Consider the following 17,463-nt stretch of genomic DNA (forward strand, 5'->3'; position numbering starts at 1 on the left):
AATTTATACCGATAAAGTTTTGCAATACTAGATAACACATGTGGCGACCACACCATAGATCCACGTGGCCCTTGGAGAGAGGAAGTGGGAAAGCGAACTAGTGCAACAACGGTGCCACCTGCTGGACAATTGCTTCATGTGAATTTGCCGTTAAACAATATGGAGTTAACTAATGCTAAGAGATTGCACTCTGGGGGAAAAAGTATTTATAGGGGAGGAACTACTTTGACATTTGGCTGATTTAAAGCAAAAGACGTGATCCACTTACAAGAGTCATGAATTTTAATCAAAAATGTTCATCACTATTCAAAAACTCCATTTTAAGAAATCAAATAAGTTACTATAGCAAAAGCACGCAATACTTTTTTTTTTCCTTTAGTGTATCATAACTCATCAAAATAATATAGAAAATGTGGATATATAATTTTTATATATTTGTACATACATTATGTATATAACCCTTCGTTTTAAAATTCCCTTAGACTGTACAGAGTGACAGTAGCGTTTTAGCTTTGCATTTGTGAAGTTAGATTCTTGATCATTACGCATCCATAATAAAGTATTTAAACGAACAGAAATACAAAACCACACCTCCTCCCACAGCTGACGGGAACTTCAGCAGAAGGACTTTGCTGAAAGAGACACACATGCACATATACAGACATCATTATTGGTGCTATAAGAAAGACAAGAAGAGGCAAAGCCCGGATGTAAACATCGTATCTAAAATGCACAAAAAAAAAAAAACACAAAAAAACGACAGACCCTGAGAAATCAGTTTGGATTTCTTGATTGTCAGCATCGTTCTGCATTAGTAAGTGGTGTTTGTTTGAATAATGTTATCCAGCGACTTAAGGCGAGGAGAGAACAGGAGGGTGGAGACTGTTGTTTACACAGTATTGCACGTGGGAAATACATTTGTTCTTTCCTGTTTTCCAGAGAAATATGATCAAACGTCACAGTTTTCTCAAAGTTTTAACAGTTGATTGAAAAAGAGAACTTGAATGTAAAGTAGACACGAATTTCAATAACAGTATCATTACACTGGAGAATATACAATTATAATAATATTTATATTATTAATAATAATAATAATAATAGCAAGTACATTTTTCGATACAAAAGAGCAGAATAAAATGGATTGTCTTGCAAATATAAAAGCATCAAAAACATCTACAGTGAGGAAAAAAATGAAATAATCCCAAAACACAGCACTTCAACACGGGAACAGCTCACCTTGTTCTGGCAGGTCTGCGGAGGTGCATCACCATTGCCATCTTTAAAATATACCGTCTGTATCAATGGTTCGTTAAAAAACGTTAGAAGACACTGGCATGCGTGTGCACACACAAGTACACAGTGCGCGCACACACACTCCACCATCTGGCTGGGTCCCCCTGACCGGCACTCCAGCCTCCAGAATAATATTTGTGCTGCATCTGAGATCAAGTCAGGGGTTTGCACTACACATACATCCAAATCGTGGGAGAGCACGCGCACATACGTGTCTTTTAACCCCGATAATAATGGCTGCTATCCACAAAATCCTGCTCCTGAAATAGCTTCCCCCAGATGAGAGTGGAACTGCAGGAGCACAGCTGACCCCCAAAAAGCATGTTGGCGTAGGCGGAGTCCTGTGGCGGTGGGCGGAGACTGTGGCGGTGGGCGGAGACTATGAATCTGCATGGCACGGAGTCTCTGGACGCCACAGACAGGAGGGACGGAGTGGGGACATCTCAGTGCCAGTCCTCATCCTCTTCGTCCTCGCCCTCCTCCGATGACGACTCGGTGCTGCTGTTCTCGGTTCCATCCCTCGCGCCGTTCTGCCGGGCTGCTGCCTGCGCCGCTGCCTGCGCCGCCGCCTGCGCCGCCGCTTGGGCCGCCGCCCGCTCCTCAGCCTCCTTCTGCCGCAGCGCGGCTGCCTTCTTCTCTTGCTCGGCGTGGCTCTTCATGTGGGCACTGCGGCTTTTTACCTTGAAGAAAACCCTGGGGACGAACCAGGAAGGCAGAGGGGCGGAGTCAAGAAGGGGGCAGAGTCATGCAGCAGCATGTGACGTGATCCGCCTCTGAATCGGCAGGTAATTATATTCACAAAACCTGCCTTCAGGTGGCAATCAGGAGCAGTAAAAGTTCCAAAACTGGCCTGCACACGCATCGAGCAGTCACTGGGGGGCGCTGTTTCCCACCTGAGCTGCGTTTCTATTGCTAGGCAACAGCTGGTAATAACAGTGTTCCCGGTCAGTGTGGCCAGCGTGTCCCGCCAGTGCTCTATTCCCGTCTCTGTGCTTCCCGTGTCCAGCACAGAGCACTATTTCTCATCAGGGTTTGGGTTCTGTTTACTGCTAACGAAAGGAAAACGACATTCTATTCCTGCACTGCTGGATCGACAAGGCAGGCCACAGGACCAGACCTTGGCCGGGACGGGGAACCACCCAGCAACTGAGGTCCAATAACAGCAGGCACAGAGCAGCCCACAACGCCTGCCAAGCATGCCGAGTTGGAGCTTCTCCTCCACCTCCAGGCTGACCAAAGGCTTCTGCTGCGTTACGCACTGTACTCCTGATTCTGCAGTTCTACACGCTCCTTTGACAAAAGACTGCCAGACATCTTCTACTCCCTGCAGCCAAATATTCAGAGATTTGTACTGAATAACTAAACAACATGCTTGGATTATGATCCATAGTGTCAATTACACATATTTCTTTATACTAAATAATCCTGATTTATTAAACGAGTTCAGTACAAACTGACCAGTTTCTAAAACTTAAACAAACTAACGGTAAATACATGAAAAATGCTTGTGGATTAAATTTTTCTTTGTGATATATCCCATTTTTAGGAGTCCTGAGAGATTACAGGCTCAGGTCAGGTCTTGGGGGGTCACTCACCTGCCGCACTTCTTGCAGGGGAATGTGCCCTCCTGGTCCAGTGGGGCCTTTCCTGGGGGGGCTGCCCCACTCTTCGGACGTGAAGCGGCAGTCGACGGTGGTGGGGGTGGCTGGGGGGGCTGCCTAACCTGGGGGGGCTCCTTCCTCTCTTTCTCCTGGAGAAACAAAGAGGGACCACGGTCGAGTCAGAGGCAGACACCCACCTCCAAGAAAAACCTTAAGAAAGGGGGAAGAGGTCAAAGCACAACAAAAGGCGGCCAGGTGTGAACCCAGGGCGTATCGTGTTTAACCGGCAACCCAAATCCGCGTGCTTGTCATGTATCCCTTCAAGGGTTTGATGTTTTAAGAAAATACCAAAAACAAACAAATTTAAGTTCCAGCAGCTTGTTAACCGTTTTAACAAACCTCTGTTTGGCAAGAGGTAAGAGACCCAGCGAATGAACAATCCAGCAAAACAATCCCCCCCCCCTGCCGAGCGAGCTCAGAAAAGCTCGGAAGCACGTCCTCCTTCCCCAGACCAATGGGTGGAACCAAGAACCCCAGCTCTGTTCCAACTGGCGCTGAATTTCCCAACAGCGCAGACTGTGGGAGCACGATGTTCTGAACCGGCACGCTGCTCGCCCAGCTGCCCCGCGCGCTGTGCTGATTTCCTACAGGCCTTCCCAATGACTTTGTTTTTTAGCTTTTTTCCCCCCACACTCATGCTGTGGGTGGAACATTGAAGGAACGGTACGGCACCCAGCCTGCCAATAAAGCCACTCGCCCTCGGCACTCACGCCTGTGTCGGCCTGCGGCACTCTCGGCACCCTGGCTGGACTTGCCTCCCGCTTCAGGTCACATGCCCCCTCTGTCTTGGCGTGCTCGTCATCCTCCTTCCACTGGTCAAACCGCTGAGAGCTCTGTGTTGGTGACAGAGAGATCCATGCTAACCTTGCTTGCCTGGAGCCGCCACACATTCTACCTGCAGTTATGCAGTGTGTATGCACAAGCAAGGAGGTGGGATCCAGGAGGGACATGCACCCCCCCCCCGAATGTTAATTTGCCTTCGTTCGTAAACATTCAACCTTTGCATTAAAATGATTAGACTGTGTCCCGCTCAGAAGCACGACACAGTAATGGAAAGTCACCCCTGAGGATCAGACAACAGTTTAAAAGCCTGCAGTTATTTTTAAAAGGCAAATCATTAAGTGAATGCAAAACGTATCAAAGGGGATTCACCCCAAAAAGAGAAGTGTGCTTCTAATTACTATATTGTGGGGTCCAGATTTCCAGGGGCTGGGTAGGGGTTAGGGTGGTCATTGTTGGGATTAGTGTTTTTTCCATAGAGATGAATGGGGTGTGTGCATGTGTTCGCATGGAGTGGAGGGGGGCTGTCACCTTGACATCCACCTCTGCATCCGAGGCCCTGGGCTCGCCAGGCTCCGCCTCCCCGTAAATCAGGATGCCATTACGACCGAGTTTCACCTGCTTTTTGTAGCTGTAGTAGAACTCGACGCACTGGGCCACGGTTTTAGTGCGCACCTGTGGGGGGGGGGGGGGGGAGGCAGGGAGGGGATTACATGTACTGGGGTGTAACTCTCCGCACTTCTGATGCTCTCAGGGGGTTTGAAACACACTGAGCCATTAAGTGCAGGTGACCCACCCACACAGCAGCTACTTACCAGCTTCTGCACCACAAAGAAGTCCTTCTTATAGGCAGTAATGCCCTTGTTGAAGAAGCCTCTTTCTGCTGGTGTCCACAGGTCTGACCCTGAGAGTGAGACACACACACACACAGAGATATACGGAGGAAGAGAAAGCCGCATCTGCACATGCTCAGTGTGAGCAGAGCGAAGCCTCCTGCGCACACATACACCCCTACAGCCCGCCTTCTGGCTCCAAGAACATTCCTCGCGCGTGAGCCTTTAAGCCTGCCGTGCCCGAGAGTGCGTGCGTGTGTGTGTGTGTGTGTGTGTGTGTGTGGGTGGGTGTTTGCGGGCGTGTGGCCGGGCGGCCCACCTGAGTAGTGATAGTCACCCAGTGGGTGCGACTTGGAGAAGATGGGATTCTTCAGAAGCAGGAGCTCCATGGCACTCTGGAAAGCAAAGGCAGACTGACACACCGGGAAAAAAAATAAAGAAACGCCTGGGATGATGGATAACAAGGCCGGCGGGCCTGTCAACAGCAGCCTGCACCACCATCTGTGACAAGCAGAACAGAACTAGCCTGATGGGTAAAAGATAAAGGGGGAGGGAACAGGCTGAACGCAGGCTGTTCACTATGAACCCACACTCATTCCTCCAGATCTGTTCTGTGAAAATTATTGGGATCCAGCATGATGATGTTTATAACCGACCCAGAAGACAGGCGGTTCTTTTAGCTCACAGCGGGGCCCACCCCCAGCCCTCCCTCCTCCCCACGGACATGACAGGCAGCATTAGGAGAAAGACGCCTGAGGAGTAGACGACGACGGCTACCAGGATTAGCCACTGAGCTCCCGGGGTTAAACCGGGATCAAACCCGTTACAGATCCACAGTGCCGTCACAGCCAGATCAGACGGCTCTGAGCTGACCGGTCTAATCCAGGTTACAGGACAGTCAGGCCGCCCAGGGACAGCTGAAAGCACAAGGGGGATTTCCCCAAGAGCTGGAACATGAAAAGCTCCCCTAGACCCCTCCAGAGTCCCCCTAGAGCCACCCTGGTGCCCCAATGACGCACACTGGAGCCTCCCTAGAGGACCCCCAGTGCCCTGCTGTCCCTGCACATGCAGTGCTTGAGAGAGTTGGACTGCTTTCAGGTTCTCAAAATGTCCCAGCATGCACCGCTCACCAGGACGTCTCCTTTGCACTCGTGCAGGCAGTGCATAGCCAGCTCCTGATTTGTCCCACCCCCACACACAGCACTGGAGCAGGCCAGATTCATGAGGTCATTCACTGCAGAGGGGGCAGGGGCGTTGGGGGCGGGGGGGGGTCAGAGAAGAATGATGTAAGCTTTCAAAAGGAACAGCTTGTTAAATGCAAACAAGTTAAAAATGTCTATCAGGTGTGGCAGGATAGTTACCGCGCTCCTGCAGTGAAGGTGTTGAGTCCAGCTCCGGTACCGGGAGCCAAACGAGGTCAGCCAGATGTACGTCCTGCTGTGCGACAGAACGGTCCAACAGCGCCGGTATCTCCGCCTGGTACTGCTGCCCGATGTTTATTCGCCTGTTAAGAGGCAGAGAGATACAGTCTCTGCACAAGCCCTTTCTTAGGGCCACATTCCACAAGCTACACCCTCGGCCCGACGTACTATGTGGTGCAGAACGGCTTCAGAATATTCTCCTCTGTTAATGACAAACCGTGCAATGCAAACCCTTTAACAACATCAGAAGAGTACTGTCATCCGTTAACTGATAGTGGGCCGTCTCAGTTAAAAGGAGAACACACAACAGATACGTCAAAAAAAAAAAAACATCTCAACCATTCAAAGTCAACCTTCACATAACTTCCAAGTAAAAATATTGTTTATCCAGAAGACCTGATGTGAGGGAAAAACCTCGTCCTTCATTTCGGCACGCACAATTTCTTACGTTACAGTAGGAAGTTTTTATACGAGTAGATAAGACAAATAAAAAAAATAAAAAAACAATCTGGGTCATGAAGGCCAATGCATTCTTTGCTGCTTCGGTCAGAACCCAAGGACGGAATGCTGCCCCCTCAGGCATGGAGGAGAAATGGCAAGTTAGTATGGCTAAATAAGGGCCAGGGTAGGGGTACTCACGGCTCAATGCTGACAGGAGTGGCCTCCCCCATGACCGGGAGGATCGGGGGTGTTATATCTGAACTGCCTGCAGACACAAAGCAGACAAATTGATAAGCTGGGGTCATGTGTTTGTGAGCAAGACATAAACGACAACAGAGATTGAGCAGGGGGGCACACTCACTGGAGCGCAGGAGGCTGCGGGTGGAGGTCTTGGGCGTGGGGGGCAGTGGTAGGCCCTGGCTGCTGGCGGCGACAGAGGACAGGATGGTGGAGAAGTAGAGGCCGGAGCCCTCTCGCACAGGGCTCAAGATGGGAGGCGGCGTGTACGGTGGGATAATCATGGCGCTGTCGGCCAGCCGCACCGGCGAGCGCAGGTGGCTCTGGTACGACGTGATGTTGTGGTAGGCCGACGGTGCGATCAGCGAGCTGGGCTTGGGGGGCGGGATGAAGAGCGGCTCGGGGCGGGGCCTCCGCTTCCACCGCACTGACTTGCCGTCGTCGTCTTTACCCCCCTCATCCTGCGACCGGGAGAGACGGACAGACAGCCTGATCTTTCAGCATTGGAGGGGCGCACAGTTACCTTACTGGGGGGGGGGGGGGGGGGGGGGGGGTTCAACTCCCAAAGCTCTGCAAATTACAGGGAAAAATTTCCCACAATGCACAGTAAACATAAATATGCAACAACCAGAAAGCCAAAATCTACAAGCTAACTAGGAAAGTTGCTCTCGGAACAACAATGTATTACCTGAGTCCAATCTCACCGTCCTTAATCCTTACCATCCCCACATCCTCCAACCTGCACAATTTCTAGAAGCACCGAATGGATAAACCGGAAAGACGAAAGCCAATAAACGTGCTTTTATTTGAATGCTGCGAGTCCTAATTACGACACACAATTCTGTAACTACACAAATTCATTTACTGCACATTCCACTTAGATGCACAAATCCATCTCCACCAATTAGATATTATTATATGTTTTATATTTCTTAGAAGTTTAACTGTACAATATGCATCTGCACTGTAATCAAACACCTTCTGGTACATAACAGTAATAAACTGTACCAAACACACCTATGATGTAACTGAGAAATACGATGTAATGTCAGAGCCTGCAGTGATTCTCTTCTGAGACCAAATGTTACTGCTGCTTACATTGTTCCTGACTGCACACAGACAAGCTCCAGTTGCTGGAAAAACTGGCCCCCAGGCACAGCGGGGTGTACATAAAATCTGTATAAGGTACCAGATCCCAAACTTGTAAAAGACACTAGTAAAAATCGTCGTTGCATTAATATCGCCCTACATACTTTGGCTGTATTTAAATTTTCATACCATCCATACAAGGGGGGGGGTTCAATTAGGAATTCCGCAGTAAATCTTAAACCCACCCACCCTAACCCTACACACTTAGCCCAGCTCTAAAATAATCTTTATTAAAAACCCAAGACTTGTGACTTGATCTGCACCAGTACTTTCACATCACTGGGGCCAAGTTACACGTTTAAATTCTCCCATGATAGATTTTGCCAAACAAAAAACACAACAGTACGATGAAGATACTGCTACAACACCCCCCTAAACCCACACACTCTCCCTCACAATAAAGTTAGAAAATCATCCTGTGTCCAATACGAGAACCACCGGCATGGAAAGTTTGAAAAAGACACTTTCAGATTTCAGATGGCTGCATTCATAAAGGTGGCATCTGCAAACATCCCATTCAACTTATCGCTGCTGTGTCCATTTTGGTGCCATTTACCACAGGTGCAGATTCTCATCCACTGAATGTTCTTGTGAAGTGGTAAGAGCCAAAGATCCGAACAAATGGAGCCATAATGGCAAACAGAGCTTTCCCCTTTACCAGGTCAAGCATCTTACCTCAGCCACTTTCCCTCTGCCGTCACTAAGAGGAAGGGAAAGTCGAGCCACATGATTCCCATGATGCAAAGTGAGACCCACCTGGGCAGAGCTGTCTGACAGAGAGTTCCTCAGAGAACGGCGTCGTGTCACGATGACTGAGGCCTTGTGCTCCGGTTGAGTAGGGTCCTGCTGTCCCGGGCGGGGGATGGACCAGCCTGTCTGGCCATGTCCTGGCCCGGAGCTCAGTTCTAGCTCAGTCTGCCTCACTGGCACAGACACGGGAATCACCAGCGGCAGCAGGCTGTCATCACGAGCACGTTTGACACCTTGGCTTTCCCCTTCGGCGGACTCTTGGCCATCGTGAGCTTTCAGGTGCTCCTCCTGCTGGCAGAGAGAAGTATGACAGGTTGGCCACGCTGCTAAACATGGCGATCCGAACGTGTACAATAAACATCCCTTCCTCCTCCACTTTATTCAACCTACAGTCCAAAAGAAAAGAAGAGAGATTTGTATTTGGCTGCCGAGGGGGTGTGGAGCAAGCGGCATGTTTAGACAGCCTGCCTCTGATGGAGGTGCCTTCACCAGCAGGAGGCGGACCTCCTGCGCTCTGGAATGCGACGTATCTCCCCTTCCCTGTAGTGGAACCTGCCCAGCCCCAAGGGCGTTCCCGAATGCAGGGCTTGCTGCCGTCCCGGATCGTAGGAATGTAGAGGTGTGTGGACACGCTCTGTTGTCGTCCCGGCAAAACACCCGGTAGCTCTGGATCCTGTCCCCACCCCATCCTCATCGCATGCGGCGTATCCCGCGCTCCGCTAGGGCCACGCCCCCGTTCTACTCCCTGTTCCTGACACCGATGCTTGCGTGCTGCAGTGACTTCCCGTAGCTGCAGATTTCAGAGGTGTGACCTGCTGGAGCTCACCAGCTGAACTGGCGGGTCCGTCACCCCGGCGAGGCAGCCTGCTCCTCGGGCCGCCGTGTTGCACAACCCCGCTGACGCGTATGCTGTGCCGTGACACACTGAACCCACGGAACACAAACCTGCGCGGGGCAGGCGAAGTGCAGAACGACAGCATGGCCACGTTCACAGAGAAGCAAGACGGAAAGGCCGCACCGACAAATATCCCCAAGAAAATCACCGTGAAAATGCAGCGCCTGGTCAGAGCGGAAACGTTCCTCGGTGAAACGAGGGAAGGAAAGGGCTGAGTGAAGGGGTTCATCACCAGCCGTCTCCCGCTTCCTGTGGCCACGCCCACGATGGAGCCGGCCCAGTGTGAAGCAGGCCCGCACCAGGAAGAAGCGGCATCTAACGTGGTGAAACAGCCTTAGAAATACGTCATTTTTGGCTCAGGATGCCGAACAGAATAACCCCCCCAAAGCCAGACCTGAAAATCTCCCGGTATTCATCTTCATACTACCGACTGCACAGTCCTGAGATAAGACCTAAACATCCGAAGCTCTGGGGGGGGGGTCTCTTTAACCTGCTGCTGGCTGAGTTTTTACCCACGGAATTCGGCAGGAAGTCATAGGGTGAATTTCATTGCCGTGCTACAGTGAAAGCGAGGGCGGGAGCGGTTACCTTGACGACCTGCGAAGGCAGGGACTCCATTTCAGATGCCTTCTGCGCCAGGGTTTCTAGGTTGGCCTCTTGGGACACCCTCCTCTTCCGGCGCGTGCTCTGGATGACCCCTGTCGGGGCGCCGAGCCCCTGCAGTTCGGTGGTGCCCCCCTGGCCATCCGGGGCCCCATTTCGAGGGCCCGGCTGCTCCGGGGCATCCTGGCCCCATGGCACCACACTAGGGACATCGCCTTCCCGGGAGAGGCGGCGGGGAGCGACGAGGCTGGAGCTGAGGCATGTCACAGGCACGCCGAGAGTCCGCAAGGGCCCCCTGGCCGCGGGGATCCACATTCACAGGTCCGAAGGAAACGGTGGTCCCCTGCAGGTGACCCACCGCCTCCATGGCTTTGGGGGCCTGCTGGTGGAGGTGTGGGTGGGCGTGTGCGTGGTGCGCATTGGGGAACATGTCCAGGTAGTTCTGCTGGTTCTGCTGCTGCAATAAATGCTGCTGCTGTTGCATGTGCTGTTGCATGTGCTGCTGCTGCTGCTGCTGCATGTGCTGTTGCTGCTGCTGTTGCATGTGCTGCTGCTGGATCTGCTGCTGCTGCCTCAGATGCTGGAGCTGCTGTTGCTGCTGCTGCTGCTGCTCTTTGACGTGCACCCCGTAGTTCACGTTAGGCATGGCGGCATGAGCCGGAAAGTAGCCGGAGGTCAGGTGCTGCCTTGGTGGGCGGAACGCTACCTGGAAGGGCTGCAGCACGTTAGAGTTGGTGGCAGTGTGAGCGGCGCCGTGCAGCACACCGGGCTTGTGGCCCTGCTGGAAGCCTGGGAAGGAGACCTGCGGCATGGCGGCAGGCGCCTGCTGCTCCCACTCCAGGCTTCGGGTCTTGGCCGGGTCCCGGTATGCCTCGGCCGGGTTCGGCTGCTTCTCGGCGGCCCTGCGCTGCACCTGCATGGTTCCTGCTTCGTGGGCCGGCTTGGTGTAGGCGACTTGGCCCACTGGATCGCTCACGCCCATGTACGGGCCCATGCCCTGCCCCCAGGTGCGGGGGAGGCCCTGAGGCCAGCCGGGGTCTTGCTCGGGCCACTTGACTGGCACGCCGTGTTGGTAGTGAGCCCGGGCCTGTTCATTCATGTCGCCACGTGGCGGCTCGGCCCCTGGAGCCCGCATGCCAAAGCAGCCCCCCCCACCGCCGTGCTGCTCCTTCATGGGCATGGCTTGGTCGGCGAAGAAAGTGATGCGCTTGCCTGTCCTCTTTGCGTTGGGTTTCGCCTGAGGTGACAAGCTCATGGCTACACCATCAAGCCAAGAGGAGGCTGGGGGAGGGGCCACTATAACGGTCCAGCTCCTCAAATGATGACTAGTCTGTATTTAATCCACACTGTCAAAATATACAGTCACAGCGACCTAAAGTGGGGAGGGGGGAGGACCAGGGATCACGCGGACCAGTCCTCCTGCAGACGAAGGGCGCAGAGCGGCACTGACACTTCTGGGGATCCACTGGCTGTCTTCACTGGCTGGCGGGACCCTGGGAGAGAGAAAGGCTGCAGGTGAGTGCTGAAGGAGGAGGGGGTCCAGCTACTGCAAACTATAAAGACAAAAGACAGGGGGGGCGGGAAAACTGAGTGGAGGTTTGACAGATACACATGGGGTACACATACACCACAGACAGGGTAGATACACACGGGGTACACACACACACCATAGACAGGGTAGATACACACGGGGTACACACACAGACAGGGTAGATACACACGGGGTACACACACAGACAGGGTACACACACAGACAGGTTAGATACACACAGGGTACACACACACAGACAGGGTAGATACACACGGGGTACACACACACAGACAGGGTAGATACACATAGGGTGCACGCTCACGCTCACACACACACACACACACACACACACACACACACACCACAACACAACACAACACAACACAAAAGCAAGTCACCAGTCACCTGGTGCCCACTGAGCCATGAGAAATTTGTCATTTATCCTATAACTGTAAAATCTAAAATTTCAGTGATCTCAGACTAAACTACGATCTGTGCCTCTTCTCTTAGCATTTCATACGTTGATACTTTGTCTTTCAATCCTGTCAATTCCAATATCTTATTAAACTGACTGAGTGAATTCTTCCATACAGCCAAAGCATCAGCATAAGTTCACATCCAAAGAGAAACACTCTGCTGTGCTGAGTATGGAGAACAGCTAAGAGTGTCAGTCAGGCTCTAATACAGTGTAAACTGTCCTTGAGGATAAACGTGCGACAGCGTTAAGAGACGACTGCTGCTATACCATCAGCTGTCTAAGAGCGAGGCCAGTGTGTCCGTCAAATAAATCCCATTTCAGGCAGTAACTCCGGCTAAAGCAGAACACATACAGAAAGTGGTTTCGCATTGCAAATTAGGTCTCTCACGTTTAGCAACACTGCTGAAAAACGCAAAAAAAAAAAAAACGTCAAGCTCTGCGTTAAAACTCTGCCGTCCGGTTGACATTCAGTGCCATACCTTTCCGCAGTCACATTCCCATTAAGACTTTTTGGGCTGCTCCCACACCAGACGAACCTGTCTGGTTTTATTTTCGAAATATACAAACAGCGGGGGGGGGAGGGAAAAAAACACAAGTTTCCACTGACGACTGGCTTCTGGAGACTGCCGACTCAGAAAGCAAGTTATGGCGACGGAGCAGAACTGCTAAATGGCGACTTACACAATCCGCGCAAGATATGGATTAGAGGGCAGGACTCAACAATGGGAGGCAACTGCAGCAGAGGGCACTTTTTAACGTAACAGCGGGAAGAATCGACAAAGAAGTGCGGCCAAACAATACTGAACAGCGGCCACATCCTCAGATTAGCTCTTTCAAAAATAAAGATTATGGAAATGATTTTTTTTTTTGTTGTAGCTATGCGTGGGAAGAACATGCCTCTATAAATACATATTTTTGCGTTATTAAAAAAAAAAAGTGAATCGGAGGACAGTGCGACTTCCACAGGCTCGGTTAATAAGATTATAAGTACTAATAAGTAACTGTCGCCTGACCCATTGTCACGGAGGAGATCCTGGAGTTACAGAGAGGGCTCCCTCTTTCGCCTCCTAAACGCTGACGAGCTTGCCGTTGTGGGAATCCCCTTGTTTCCCTTTGCACTTGCCTCATTAAGGAAGGTAAACAGTGATGGCTGCCGGCAAGACTGACACAGTTCTGCTTTATTGCCAGGGGAATAATAATAATAGCAATAATTAAAATGGCACCTTTTGCCCGACGTTCTTCAGAGTGATGCTGGTCGCTGCGAAGTGACTGTAATAATATGCACTCACACACAAATCCTGAATCCTGATTCATGCTGTACAGCTCACTGACAAGCGGGTTACGGTTCTGCATGAGGGTATTACAGGTTATAAACCTGGATCTAAAGCTCACATCTCCCAGAAAGGCGGAAACAAACTGGTACAACAGGTAGTGCAGAGGAGTGAAGTGTTAAAACAAGCAGCAGGGCAGCCAGCGAACGAGGCTGAAGATTGTTCGCGTTTCAGTTTTCTGGGCTTGGACCAGACCATCTTTCTATTCCTTTTCTGTGACATTGTGCTTTGCTGAATTAGTGGCTTGTCTGAGCTTCACCTAATAACAGCAAACTTCCAACAGCAGACTTATATTACATACACAGACACACAAATACATATATCAAGAATTAAAATATTGTGGTGTGTAGCACAGGTGTAATATATAGCGTTTTTTTTTTTGTGCTGTGAATAAAGGAGAAACTTCACTTTCAAAATGTCACACCAGCCTCACATGGACCGCAGAACTGGGCTGAGAGGGGGGGGGGATTTATTATCTATCATTACGAATGCAGTGACAATCAATCAGAAATAAATCACCTACAATGAATGCAATGCAAACCAATAAGCTGTACCCCTGCATCCATGTTTCTTAAAAAGTTGTATGACGGTTTTTCAAAAGCAAACAGACAAGTAGACATGACTTTATACCCCCCCCCCTTCAGATATGTTCTGCAGTCCACACAGCCCCCAATACTGATATTCGGTACATAAATATCACATGGTTTGCAGAGCTTTAAACTTGCAGCTTATTGTGATTCACAGGCTATAAAAGTGTTCTCTGTCCTCAATATTACGAAGCTCTGTCGCCATTCTGACACAGGGTCAAAGGTCACTGCACAGGAAACAGTCTACGTTCTGAATTTCAGATAAGCTGTCGCCATTTATACAACATGTCAAGGACCCTAACTATCTGCAGCGTCACACGGCACAGCCCAAGAGGCAAAGAAAGAACCGGGCAGAGTGTTAGACACTTGGGAAGGGAATTGAGTGAACTTGGCTTTGCCTTCTCCTGGAGAAAACATTGATTTGGCAATCAAATGGATAAAAATGAGCACCGTCAATTATGCCTGCTGTCTAGTCCACACAGAGGTGAAAGCTTACATCTCAGGCCCAATCTCCCTACACTGCACCCTGAAAAACAATAAAACAAGTGAAAGTAAGAACCACCTAACACACTAGCAATCATCCGCATCTGCATCTGTGTAAAAACCTCAAGTTTCAGACTGCAACCTGTTGTCTAATGTACCAAACAGAGTCTGCATCACCCCCAAGGGCCAGAGCAGCCCTGCAAAGGACCTGGCTTTCCTTCACTGTAATGGTTTTACTCGAAGGAAACAAGTAAAAACATGAACCAAAAGCTGATGATTTCTGGTGAGAAAGCACTTAATCAGGAAAGTGTATTGCTGCTAAACAATCTCACAAACATGTGATTTATTAACGGTTAGTGGTAAAGATGGTTAATGGTGTAACAAGCCTGAAAGGTAGTTTCCCCAAACTATCATTCTGAAATCCCCATTGTGTGTGGGTTTCACGTTAACTTTTTTCCTTTAAGTTTGGGTCTCATTTACTTGTTAATTTTCACTCCTTCAATGATATCTAGCAACCTCCCAGCAAAGCATTTAGCCTAATGGAAACAAGTCAGGCTGTTTGTAACTATGTATGTCAACTAACATTTCCCGAATATTCAAAATGTTCAAACCACATCGACGCGTATATCTCAAATGCGAAGTGCACGAACTCCCATCAATAAAACATTAAAATGAAACCTTTCGCCCCAGCAAAGTCATTCTGACTCAAAAACGAATGTTCGGAATACTAGGGTCTATATCTTATATGAATAAGCAACTTAAAGTATTATGGTTTTAAGTATATGTGTATTATATGAATGCAGGATTTGAATATCCCCGCACCACTTGTCAAATGGGACAAAATACACTTAATTTACACCTTTTTTAAAAATGAGTAAGCGGCTGCACAGCAGTAACACTTGGCAATTTCCAAGAGCTTGTTTTTTTCCCTGACTGGCGAAAGTGAGCATTTTCATAACATTTCATAGAGGGGCATAAAGAGTGGTGGAACAACTTTTAATCCCACGGGCCGGAAAACGCGTCTATTTTACTAATACCGTCAAACGCGATCGCTGAATCGGCACATAAACGCTAATATTGCAAGATCACAGAGAGTAAAGTGATACGATCGGAGAAAGAAAAAGTGCAATCAGGGCCGCTAATACATGAGATCCCCACCAGGAACCTCCGATCCACCGACCCACTCAGCGCTATTTACTAAACATCTTTTGTTGCAGGAGGATTATCTGCTGACGAGCGCAGTGACACTTTGTTATAGAGAACAAGCACAATACAACGAGCACGAGTGGGAACTAATAGACTAAACGTTTTGGATAATGCACATGTCAAGTGTTGCAGTTTTAATGAACCAATTACTTCAAAACTACGTCGTGCATAATTAGTGTTAAAGATGAAAATGACATACGTAGTTAGTTAATACGCAGTTGCTTATAAGCAAACGCACTTAAGCATTCGCGTCAAAAATTAGCTTTGGTTTTTGTAAATCGGCGCTACACTTTCCTTTATCGGCTTCCAGTGTGTCGGACTGTCAAAATTTCAGCGTCTTACCATTACAGTCATGCTTCGCTCTCGCTTCCTGGAGAACTCCCGTAGTAGGCTCACCGCGACGCCCGCGCATCCAGTCTGCAACCGGGCAGTTTGCTGCAGTCATTTCCAGGGCTGACTTTACGCCGTGAACTCCTTATTTTTATGCTCTCAAAATCAGGAGAACGATTTTGTTGCATCGGAAAACCTTGCAAGCAGCTTAGAAGAAGTCCGTAACGCCAATAAATGTTTAAATATCCTAAATATACCTTACGTCTTCAGACTGTTGCACATTTTCTGTTCATGTTGCACAACTACCGATATAAAAAACATTGACTTCGCCCTTCCTCGCGGACCGAACGCGTGCGCATACTAACGAACAACATTCTTTTTCATCTCGAGTCTGGTGAGCCAATCCGGAACGTTGGCCACGCCCTCTTCCACCTCCATATATGGTCATTCCGCCGCATGTGGAGTCCAGTAAATTACAGTATACCCTCTATCTGTCCCTGCAGGGAAATTCCGCCAGGCTAGCGAGGGCTAGGAACGGGGATACTCCCCGCGCTACACAGCTTTGCAAGCTTCTTTTCTTTCTCGTACTGCCCGTGATGCCACGCACGTCGCTTTTTAGTGATCGGAGATGTTTTCATCTTTTTTAACTCTCGCCCTTTTCCAAGAATAAACAGTGTGAACTTAATTTGATAAGTGCAGTAAAATAAAGGTCGAGACTGAGATAATCTGCTCTTGGTGATATTCAATTATTCATCGTATTCCGAACGCCAATCTTACTGTAATCACACAATGAGAGTAAGTCCATAATATCCCTACGTGGTGTAACTCGTTCGCAAGGCCAGCGTGCGCAGCTAAAAATAAGAGACTCGCGTGATGCTTTAATTTACAGGACTTCATTTTCATTCATCGATTTTTGGGAAAAGTTACACTCATGTTGCAATCATAATGATGTCATCGGCCGGCCTCCCGACTTAAACCAGCCAATGGCGTCTCAAGCTGAGCGCTACAGTAAAAAATGAGCCAAAGGCGACCGCGTTCACACCAGCACAGAAACCAGTACGACGCCGCTTCGCCAAGGCCTAATTTGCTTTGAAAATGACCCTGATTTGTACTATTTGCATATTTTATAATTACATAATTTAATAAAATTACCATATATGTACTAAATATGAGCACCCACTACTATATTTACTAAATTCCCATGTCTTCATAACATGCATTCACAATGCAACTCCTTGCGAAGCATAAGAATATCAGCGCATCGTGGTTAGATGATCTTAGTCAATGGTCCTCTCTGGGTTTATACAGTTTGCTGTATAAATATTACAAGTCATATAATAGCAGTTGTTCGTGGTGTCTTTGAATGTTCCGCTTAAGAATTTTGCAGCCACTAATCATTAGTGTTACAAAGGAAAACATAGCTACTACACAACTAAAAATGCTTTTAGGAACTA

At 49.2% G+C, this 17,463-nt stretch overlaps 1 protein-coding gene across 1 annotated transcript; it reads right to left on the reverse strand.

The window, feature by feature from the left end:
* Positions 1-264: 264 nt before the first annotated feature.
* On the reverse strand, positions 265-16,946 carry LOC125714428 (mitotic deacetylase-associated SANT domain protein-like). Its single transcript, XM_048985040.1, is given in 14 exon segments — positions 265-1,986; positions 2,889-3,043; positions 3,665-3,787; positions 4,266-4,409; positions 4,550-4,638; positions 4,887-4,962; positions 5,698-5,801; positions 5,929-6,071; positions 6,628-6,694; positions 6,791-7,127; positions 8,572-8,853; positions 10,049-10,297; positions 10,299-11,556; positions 16,022-16,946. Coding segments are annotated over 13 exon segments (3,039 nt in total). The 5' UTR covers positions 11,319-11,556; positions 16,022-16,946; the 3' UTR covers positions 265-1,736.
* Positions 16,947-17,463: the final 517 nt, after the last annotated feature.

The sequence above is a fragment of the Brienomyrus brachyistius genome, chromosome 19 (genome assembly GCF_023856365.1).
Source record: "Brienomyrus brachyistius isolate T26 chromosome 19, BBRACH_0.4, whole genome shotgun sequence".
NCBI classification, from domain to species: Eukaryota; Metazoa; Chordata; class Actinopteri; order Osteoglossiformes; family Mormyridae; genus Brienomyrus; species Brienomyrus brachyistius.